General features: G+C 52.6%; 1 protein-coding gene across 1 annotated transcript; it reads left to right on the plus strand.

Annotated features, from left to right (window-relative positions):
• The first annotated feature begins 5,448 nt into the window (after nt 1-5,448).
• On the plus strand, nt 5,449-9,008 carry LOC115916125 (zinc finger protein 239-like). The gene is given in 3 exon segments (XM_030969826.1): nt 5,449-5,553; nt 7,014-7,514; nt 7,517-9,008. Coding segments are annotated over 2 exon segments (1,161 nt in total). The 5' UTR covers nt 5,449-5,553; nt 7,014-7,024; the 3' UTR covers nt 8,188-9,008.
• The last annotated feature ends 1,822 nt before the right edge of the window (nt 9,009-10,830 follow it).

The raw sequence follows: 10,830 nt of genomic DNA on the forward strand, positions 1-10,830 counted from the left end.
CTTGTCCTGGTTGCTTCAGAGTGCTTTGGAGAGACTCCATATCTAATTTTCCCTATTTCCCTGAGGCTGCCCACATTCCTGGGTTCACTTCAGCATAGGCCTGGCCAGACATTTGACACAGAGGTACAACAGAACTGGCCTCTGTATCTCCTTTTATAATATTAATTTGTGTTCTGAGTTTAGACTTTTGATCAAATCCCTTCCCAGTAAATCAGGATAACAATTAGGAGCAAAAAAAAATTCATGCATTTCAAACCCATCTCCCAGATCTACTAATAGTGGTTGAATAAAACCATACATCTTTCCCACTTATCCCCTCAGTAATCAAACATATTTTTAGCATTTTTCCCCCTTAGGTCTGAGATTCAGAGTGGATTGAGAGGCCCCTGTGTCCATCAGAAAATGCCTCCTCTCAATGCAGACCCACCTGAATGTTCTCAGGGGCTGCAGTGTGGAGGGTCCCTGGTGTGATGGGAGCTGTGACAGCCCTGCCAATCCATGTCCATCGAGGGGTGGACTTGCTGCTCCTGAGGGTGCTGCTGTCTCTGCTTGCAGTGTCCTTGTGCCCTGCAGCTGGAGCCCTGATTCCTTGCCAGGGGCAGTTTGGGTGGGCTCTCCCCTGCCGAGGAGGGCAATGCCTGTGCCAGGTGCTTGTGGCCGAGCCCGTGCCCTGGGTGCTGGGGCGCCCTTGGGCCCTGGGGTTGATCCCTCAGGGGCTGTAGGAACTGTGCCCTGGCCTTTGCCTTCAGCTTGGCCTTTTTCTGCTCCCTTCTTGCATTCACCTGCTGTGCCTTTGTGCCCAAGTGCTGCAGGGCCTTCTTCTGCCCCTCCTGCAGCCCCCTCAGTGCCTGTGGGTGCTTGTCTTGCTTTACAAGACGGGTGTCTGCTTGGGAAGGCAGAAAAAGCCTCTCTTGGAATGGAGAATGCAAACCCCCTCCCTCTTAATTTTTAGAATAGTGAAATCAAGGGGCTCTCAGGCAAAGATATGGGAATAGGAATAACAGTTCTCTACTAGTGTGTATAATAAAGCAAACAAACAACAACAGCTCCGGCACTGACAGCAAACAGAGCCCGGACCCAGTCCCGGCCTTTGGGCTGCGGCGCTTTCCCCTTGGGTGCAGTTCCGGGCACGGCCGGCAGGGGCGCTGGTGGCTGCCGCGGGGCAGGGCAGCGCATCCCTCCCGTGGGAACCTCTCTTAAGGGAAATAGAGCAATCCCTTCATCTAACTCTTTCACTTTTTTACCTTCTATAGCCTTTCTCCCGTGTTTTGAAAAGAATTTGGAGAGGGCTGTCTTTGAACTGAGCTCCTAGTGTTTCGATAAGGTGCTTCCTCTAGAGAGAGAGAGTTTCCCTGAACAGCCGGAGCTGTGGTTACCAAGGGGACGTAACTCAGAGCAGGATGGGGTGGTCAGGGGAGGATATCCCGCCGAGGCTCGGTCAGAGTGTGGGCCGGGTCTGCTGCTGGAATCGCCAGAGGGGGATCTTCCTGTGGAGACTGAGCTGGAGCGTGGGTAGCCCCCACATGGCTTATGGCGGCTGATCCGGCAGCTCCCGGCAGAGAAGAGGCAGGTGGGAGACCCCGGCAGCAGCGGCGGCGGTGCCCAGCGCAGCCGGCACGGGCAGGGCAGCCGGGGATGGGATGGCTGGGAACCCCCCTCGGTGCGGTGGGCGCGGTGACCTCGGACCCCGCGGCAGGACAGAGCAACCCCCATCCTCCCCAGCATGGCCGGCAGAGCGGCCGCGGGCCAGGCAGTGGGACCAGGGCACACAAATTCACCGACAGCGCCGGGGCAGGTGGAGCTGCCCTGGGCACTGAGCCCGCACCTGGGATGGAAACCGGGGCAGGCGGAGCTGAGGCGGGCAGCGAGCCGGGACCGGGACAGGCGCCTCGGCCGCGAACGGAGGGGGCAAGACCTGCAGAGGATCCCACTCTCTTTCTGGTTTTTCCTCTTGTTCCCCTCCCTTTCATTTCCCCTTTTTCTTTTCCTGTTTTGTCTCGGGTGTTTCTGATACTTTAAAGATTTTTATTCTCCTAAAATCTCATGTCTAACATATGGCATATTCTCTTTCTTCTAGATTAAACGGATTTTTTTACAAGTAAATTCAGAACCTAACAAATCTAAACTTCTGCTTGGATACTTTGAAATGGCTGACGAGCTAACTCACGACCTCCTAATGTTGTTTTTCTCATCACCTTTTTATTTATCCTTTGGCAAATTAAGCATCTTTCAGTTACTTGCTTTGCTACTCCAAAAATCCCAGTGCACCCATAGTTCCTTAAAAAATGATCACACAAAGCTCGAGTACCCCAGTGGGTTTTCTGATGCATGTCTTCTAATATTTTCCTAGAAGCCCATTTTATTAAGTAATTGTCTTCCATCAAGAAGTTTCCGTTTCCCTGATTTATCTTGTTCACTTCCTGTCTTGTTTAATTCTTTTTTCTCGGCTTCCCTAAACTTTGGAATTTCCAGTTTTTCCTCATTTGGTTTTATTATATTAACATAACTCCATTTTTCAGCTCCATTTTCTGCTGCATCCTTAGATTTGTGGGATCTTTGCCAAATTATTTAAAAATAAGTTCCTTTTAGGTAATTTCATGTACTAATCCTTTTCTTCTTGAATTAAGTAATCTTTTTCCTTTCCAAATTTTTAAAAGGTATGTACTACTCTAAAGGCATACCTTGAATCAGTATATATAGTTCCTTTATTTTGTGTTAAATATTCTAGTGCTCTTTTTAAAGTATGTAATTCACAAGTTTGAGCTTACTAGTTTGAGGTTAATTTCCCTTTTTCCATAGTTTGCATGTTTTTCCCATCAACTACTACATACCCTGTATTTTCTCCTTTTGCAAGGAGTTGTATCTCTGTTAGCTAACATAACTCCCAAAGGACTATTTTTTTTTTTTTTTTCCCCTGTATCCAACTTACTGGTTTTCTATCTCATTTTTTGAGATCTTATCTATTCATCTTCTGCCTCTGTTTTTCACTTTCACTAACAACCTAAATACCACTTTTCTTTCAACTACACACACAAAAATAAAAAACTTTTTTCTCACACTACTTTCAATACAATACGCCTCCCTCCAAGGAGATAGAGTGAAGCTTAAAATACACAATTTACATTACATATACTTTCATTCGTCTCCATTCACTCACTTTTATTTCTCATTCACTTCCACTCATTCTTTCACACCCTCAGGACACAAAGTGGATCCCTGTTGACAGAGAATCGCGGGTCCCTGTGGCCCCCTCACCTTGGGGTTGGCCTCCAGGTCTCAGTGTCTCCGGGCCTCCTGGGAGGGCCCTGACTCTGCTGCCTCCGGTGCCCGTTCACCTGTGAGGCTGATTTGTGTGTCAGCCCCCCTCACAATGGCCTGTTTGCAGTCACCCTTCAGCCACCCGGCCCCCAGGTCACCATACCTTATGGGGAGCACCAGCCTGGTGTGCAGGTCACACACACCTCTTTCCACTGCCAGCCCCTTCCCACCCACCCGGGAAGCTGAGGCTGATTTTGTGTGTGACTCACTCTCACACACACCACAAGACAACAATAAGGTACCTTTTACTTTCACATCACCTATTACAATTTTAGGTGTTTCTGGCCAGTTAATACAATTGGAGTAATAAAAATTTGGACAATTAGGATTTAGGACAATACAAGACAATGAAAACAAAGAGTTACGGATGGTCCGGGTACCTTTTTCTGGGCAAAATAAGCCCAAAAAAGGACACATGTTAACAGAGGATTAACCCTTAAAAACCATAGCCCGTTGCATATTCATACATCTCATACATGATACATAAATTCCATTCCAACAAAGGATTCTCTCTGGTCAGTGTCAACTTCTTCCTCTTAATAATGATGGCATCTTCAGGGCTGAGCAAGGCAGGACGAAGTTAGTTTCTTCTGATAATGGAGCAATAAATTATTTTTCTCTAAAGGATATAGATGTCCTGTGGCTGCTATCTGGTGCGAGTACCTCCTTCCTTTCTTTAAAAAAATATCCCACATACATAGTTTCTATTTTAACATTATGTTATAACCTAAAACTACATTCAACACACTACTTAAAAAAATTAAAAAATCATAACTTCCCAACATAACACATATAATATTCATTTTAATATTTGCAAAAAGCCAATAATATGCATTTTTCCCACGGGCTCTGTCAGCAGCAGTGGAAAGAGCAGCCTAAGAGCAGCGGCTCCAATTGTCCTCCTCCGAAAACCTGAGAGAGGGACAAAAAACAGAGAGAGGGCCAGTAACTGTGCCCAGCCCCTACCCCCAGCCTGAATCCTCCAGCATCTCTGCCCCCTTCCTCCTCCTGCCCCCCTCCCTCCTGCGCCCTGCCCCTGGGAAATCTCCAACAAAACAGAGGTCCCAAGCACCCAGCAATCAGCTCTCATCAGCAGCTCAACCCTAACCCTAACCTTCTGACAGCTGTGCTGTTTTCTACAAAATCATTCATTTCTCCAATGACCCAAACCAAATCCTTAGAAGAGAATCCTGATCCGTCCATGTGCAATCCACATTTCCCAGATGTTCCTTGCTCCTGCTCCCTGTGCTCAGGGTGCCCTCCCCAGCCCGTATCCCAGAGCCGGTCCCTGTCCTGCCGCAGTGTCCAAAGCCCCCGGCGGGCAGGGCCGGCAGCTCCACGGGCCGGGCAGCGGCCGGGCGCCCCGCAGCCTCCTGGGGGCCGGGGGCCACTGCCGGCCCCTGCCCGGGCTGGTGGGCTCAGGCAGCGCGCCGGCGCTGAGCCCCGGCTGCCCCCACAGCCCCGCCCGCCCCCGCAGCTCGGCACAGGCCCCCAGCCCGTGCTCCCCGGTCCTGCACCCTCGCCCGGTGCTGCCGCTGCCCCCTCAGAGAAACCCCCTGAAACCCTGACCTCCTTGTTTTCCTGGCCTGGAAACTGGGAATTCAAAGGATCAGCTGGTGAATTTGGAGGCTAAGACCTGCTGAAAAACATCCCAGTCCTCAGTATTTTTCTCTTTCTCCCCTTTTCCATCATCTTTTTCTTACCGCATAGATTCCTCCTGCTGCTTCTTGCCTTATCCATATTGCTGCACACTCCCCTTCAGCCAGTCTCTTCCCAGCACACCAACACCATCCATCCCCTGTTGTCCAAATCCCTTCTTCACTTCTCTTATTGCCCCCTGGGTGTCCATGTCCTTCATTACCTCTGGGGGAATGTGCAATCAACCTCAACCTTCTCCCAAGGGACCCTTCAGAAATATTTTGGGATCATCATCCCTTTGACACTGGACCCCTTCCTGGCTTTCCCTTTTCTGTCCTCCATGGGTGCCCTGCCATGTTCACTCCCCAAAGATCCCAGTGCACTCACTGATGAGATTTTCAGTGCTCTCTCCCTGCTCACTCTTCACAGCCCCCTGATGTGTCACTCGTCTGTCTCCTGGTCACTCTCGGGTACCCAATCAATCCCGGTGTGCTGCCCCCCCAAGGGAGCCGATCACCCAAACTGGCTGAGGCACCTTCAGCTGCACTCACTGCCTGGCACCCCTGACTGTGGAAAGAATTCCGGATGAGTCCCAAGGTGTGTGGAAAAATTGACATCACCAGAGGTTTCTGTCCAGAAAGCAGACAGAGGAGTCCTGTAAAAGTAATTTCATTCCTCAAAATAAGAGAGCCATGAGACATTTCCCACGGGGTCTCTCCAATTGTTGACACAGCCTCCTTTTCATCCTAATTCTCCCAGGCACATCTCCCTTTCCCTTCCCCTATTGGCTGAAGTACTTGAGAGGTACAGACTTCCCAATCCACCTACTACATATCCCCTTGATATGCTCCCTACTTTTGTGTAGCAAACAATATTCATGGCTCTGTGAAGTCTTTGTTCTTCTTCTCCAAGTTCATGGATTGATCAGGACCGTGGCTGAGCAGCATTCTGTGTCATCATTTAAGAACATTTTCTGAAACTGATGGCTTCTCCTGTCAGTTCCTTAAGTATAAGTTCCTGGCCCTATCTCTGAGCAGATTCACAGCATCTGTTTTTAAAGACACTTTCCTCTTGTTCCTTTCATGGGGGTCCCCCGTTTGTGGGACATCCCCCCTGGAGCAGGGTGTCCCCCCTTGCTGCAGCCCCAGCCCTCAGGTAGCGCTCAGCCAATCAGAGCACGCGGTGCTGATGACTCAGTAGTTGCCAGGCAGACCCGCAGCTCCCAGCGTTCCCCATCTGTGCCCCCCCTCGGTCCCAGCGCCCCCCTTGAGGGGAATTTGGGGAGGTGGGAGTGGGGCAGCACCAAGGCCGGGCCCCCCCGCGCTGTCCAGGCGGGAGCGGCTGCAGTGGGGACCGAGTGCGGGCGGGAGCGGCCGAGAGCCCAGCGCTGCCCCAGCCCGACCTGCCCCAGCTCCATCCCTGCCCCTGCGTGGGATGCTGTGGGTTTGGGGGGAAGAGGGAGCCGGCAGTGGGTGCTGGGCCTGGGGGCAGGAGGAGAAGGGAAGGAGAAGCAGGGTTGAAGAACAAAATGGTGAAACGATGCACGTGGGAGGAGAAAGTGGGATTGTGCAGGAGAAGGAGGAATAGCAGGAGGAAGAGGAGTGTGAGGAAGAGCAAGGAGACTGGATGCGTAGGAGGAGCAGAAACAAGAGGCACCGCAAGGTTTCACTTCTCACTGTATCTGAAGTTTCCCCAGCCCCAGTAGCCTTCTCCCTCACCATGCAGCAGGTGACCAGGGAAGGGGAATTCACGATTTTCACGGTGCTGTATCTTGGTGTTTCTGAGCTTCATTGAGCTAAATGTTGTTGCTTTGGGTATTTTGGTGTGTGAATCTTTATATTTTGGAGGGGGGATTTTGCTGAATCGTGATGTTTTGGGAGTTCATAATATGTGTCTTGAAGTTTGAAGGATTTTTGTGCTGAATCATGGTGTTTTGGAGGTTCTTACATACACAAGATTCCCAATGACTTCCTGAAATAAACTTGGGCAAGGAGGAACTCCCAGTCCAAGATGCTCTCATTTTGTTTTTTACCCATAGCAGGATTTTTCATTCCCAGGGTGTGTCTGGATGGAGGACGAGGAAAAGCCCTGGAGATCGCGCACAAGGAGGGGCTGCAAACCCAGCCCAGGGAGCTGCGGGGAGGAAGGAGCCCCCCTGAGCCAGGAAGGTGGCCGGAGATCCATCCAGATCTCAGAGCTGGTGGAGAAGCCTCATGGCAGGGAGAAGCCTCACAAGTGCTTGGAATGTGGGAAGTGTTTTAGTCGGAGCTTAGACCTGACCGAGCACCAGGTGATCCACACTGGGGAACAGCCCTACGAGTGTGGGGAATGTGGGAAGTGTTTCAGCTGGAGCTCCAGCCTGAGGCGGCACCAGGTGATCCACACTGGGGAGAGGCCCTTTGAGTGTGAGGAGTGTGGGAAGAGCTTCAGCCAGAGCTCCGTCCTGATGCGACACCAGAGGATCCACACTGGGGAAAAGCCCTTTGAGTGTGGGGAGTGTGGGAAGAGCTTCAGGCTCAGGGGCCAACTGAAGCAACACCAGATGATCCACACCGGGAACCGCCTTACGAGTGTGGGGAATGTGGGATGAGCTTCAACCAGAAGGGCCACCTGCTGCAACACCAGAGGATCCACACAGGAGGAAAGCCCTATGAGTGTGGCGAGTGTGGGAAGAGCTTCAGCCAGAGCTCTGGCCTGAGGAAACATGAGAGGATCCACACTGGGGAAAAGCCCTATGAGTGTGGGGAGTGTGGGAAGAGCTTCAGCGTGAAGTGCCAGCTGACGGAACACCAGAAGATCCACACTGGGGAAAAGCCCTACAAGTGTGGGGAATGTGGGAGGAGCTTCAGGGAAAGCTCAGCCCTGATTCGGCACCAGGTGATCCACACGGGGGAACGGCCCTACACCTGCTTGGAATGTGGGAAGAGCTATGGGTGGCACTCGGACCTGAGAAAACACCAGCAGCGTGTTCACTCTGGGGAGAAGCCCTACGAGTGTTCTGAGTGTGGGAAGAGGTTTCACAGGAGCTCCGATCTCCTCGTACATGAGCGGAGTCACACAGAGGAGAGGCCCTTCCGCTGCCCTGACTGCGGGAAGGGCTTCAAGCAAAACTCCAAACTCATCATCCACCGGCGCATCCACACTGGGGAGAGGCCCTACGAGTGTCCTGAGTGTGGGATGAGATTCTCACAGAGCTCAATCTTGACCAAACACCAACGGAGGCGCCACTAAGGGAAGCCCTGTGAATACCCCAAGTTCAGGAAGAGCTTCGTGTGCTGCTCCAGCTCCATCCCCCATGGGAGGATCCATGTTGGGTGGTCCCCAGTGACCCTCACTGGGCAGAGCCCTGGTGATCCATGGTCTTGGTGATCTGTGTTGAGAAGACACCTGGCTGGGTGGCTTCACATCTTCCTGGCTCCCTGTGGGCACGTGGATTTATACAGGGGCAGGAACATCCATTGGGATGCAGACCAACAATGGGAATTCCTTGGGGAGAGCGAATTTGTTGACTTTCACCCCCATAAAATCTTTTGCATTCAATCCTATCTTCTGGTGGCATCAAGGAATACTGAATGGTCTTGGAGGTCTTTTCCAATTTCAGGGATGCCATGATTTTGATTTCCTATTGCCCAAAGGTGTCTTTGGCAGCCAAATGGTGAAAAAGTGGGGAAAAGACCAAGATTTTTGAGACACTGGGGTGGAAACTTTTTCCCTCCCACCAAGCACACAGGTCCTCTGCCAGCATGGACACAGAAATCCTTTTCTTTTGGCCTTGATTTTCTTTTCATTTTTCTTCATCCCTTTAAAATATCTGATATTGGGGGTAAAAATAAAGACATTGAATTAAGATATGCATGTGGTCATGGTAGGACACAGAAATGGAGAGCAACATGGGGACATATGGTCATGGATGGGAATGGGGACATGGGGGGACATGGGCATGGATGGAGATGTGGGGAACAATGATAGGGATGGACACATGGTGGGGAGACAGCCATGGGTGAGGACATGGTGGGACATGGGCAGTGACATGTGGGGACATGGCCATGGCCGGTGCCATGGGGAGAACTTGCAGGGGATGTGGGGGATGCTGGGTTTGAGGGGGTTGAGGGTTCCAGGGAGGGACTTGGGGCTTGCTGAGGCCTTTGGGGACCCCAGGCCGAGTGGCTCCAGCTGTGCTGGGAGACCCTGGGGGAGGTTCTGGGGCAGCTGCTCAAGGACCCCCTGACCTGGAGCCCCAGCTGGGCATTGGGCTCCTGGAAGGGGATGAACGTCCTTGTCCCCAGGAGGGAAATCCCAGCACCCCCAGGGTGTCAGGGGCAGCTGAGAGGCCGCAACAGGAGGGGAAAGCCAGAGAGAGCTGTCACACTTCTAAGCTACACCTCAAAAGTCCCAAAACTCAGGGATTCCACCCAGGAAACAGCAGCCAGGAGATGCATGAATTGAGGGAAAGGGGGAATGTGACCCCCCCCCCCCAGACTGAGTAGGAGGGGCCAGCAACCCCCAAAACCAAGCACAGAGGCAAGGGTTGGGGCTGACGGGATGATGAGGAAAAGGTGGAAGAGCCTGGAAAAGAAGATTCAGAGAGAGCGGGAGAGGGATGGGACCCCCAAATTGAGTCTGGGGGGTCTTTGGGTTGGGGGAATGATGTGAGATGGGAGGGAAAGGTGAGGATGGCACAGAAAAAGGGCAGTTCCATGGGGATCCCTTTGTGTCTCCATCACTCAATCCCTGGAGTGATTCCCTGGGGCTCTGGGGTGGAATGGATCTGCACCGGGCGGGTCCCCGAGCCCCCTGCCCATCGATGAGGGGCTCATGGGGGGTTCCCTCCACCCAGAAGTTGGTGGTGCCGTGGCTGTGGGGGAGAGGTGGTGGGGAAAGGGGGTCTGGGGTGGGCAGGGAGGAGGAGCAAGAGGAAGAGGGGGGAGAGAGGATGAGGAGGAGGAAAAGGAGGAGCAGGAACAGGACCAGGAAGAGGAGGAGCAGCAGGAGAACCATGTGGTTCCCCTGCCCACCCACTGAGTCTGCAGCTTCCCCTGGTCCTGGCAGCATCGATCCCCCCTCCACATCCTGCAGGTGAGCAGGGAGGGGGAGCTCGTCCCACATCTCTCAGGGAATGTCCAGGAGGGCTTTTTGCGAGGGAGGGAATGTTTGGATCTCATAGAACCCATCAGCTGAGCTGCAAATGTCCCTTGGGGGGGTCTTGGAGGACCCACATGGTGATTGCCTGGTACCAGCAGGGCTAGGGGAGTGGCGTTGGTTTTGGGGCTCACTGGGAGTGAGGAGAGCAGGGAGGAACAATCCCAGAGCTGGGGGATCCCAGCAGCCTGGAGGGGTGGAGGAGGCTGGAAATGAGCAGGGTCTGGACCTGCCAACAGTGGGGCGGTGACTTCTGGAGCTGGACTTGATGAACAAGGTGCTCACCTGTTGTTTTTCCCCAAGTCAAGATTTGTCAATCCCAAACTTTGTCCGGATGGAGGATGAGGAGGCTGTGAGAAAAAGGAAGATGGCCTGGGACACTGAGGCAGGTGAGGAGGAAGTCAATGCTGTGGAAGGAGGGGACAGGGGGGACGGGGTGGGAACACCTTGGGACGATTCAAATATCAGTCATTTGTAACTCACTCCCTCCCTTCTAGAAAATTCCCTGCTCCCCATTACCTCATTGGACCTCTCCCCAAGAACACCCTCTCCCCACTTTCCTATTGGTGTACCCCCAATCACCCCACCTTGTGGCCTCCTCTGTACCCTTTCCCTAGTGGTTGAATTGTACCCCAACCCCGCCTATCCTTCCCCCTTTATAAACCCCAGTACCACCCTGGATCGGGGCTCGAGCACCCCGAGACTGGTCCCCTTCAGCTGTGGCTGTACCCCGCT

This window comes from Camarhynchus parvulus, unplaced genomic scaffold (assembly GCF_901933205.1).
Source record: "Camarhynchus parvulus unplaced genomic scaffold, STF_HiC, whole genome shotgun sequence".
Lineage (NCBI taxonomy): Eukaryota > Metazoa > Chordata > Aves > Passeriformes > Thraupidae > Camarhynchus > Camarhynchus parvulus.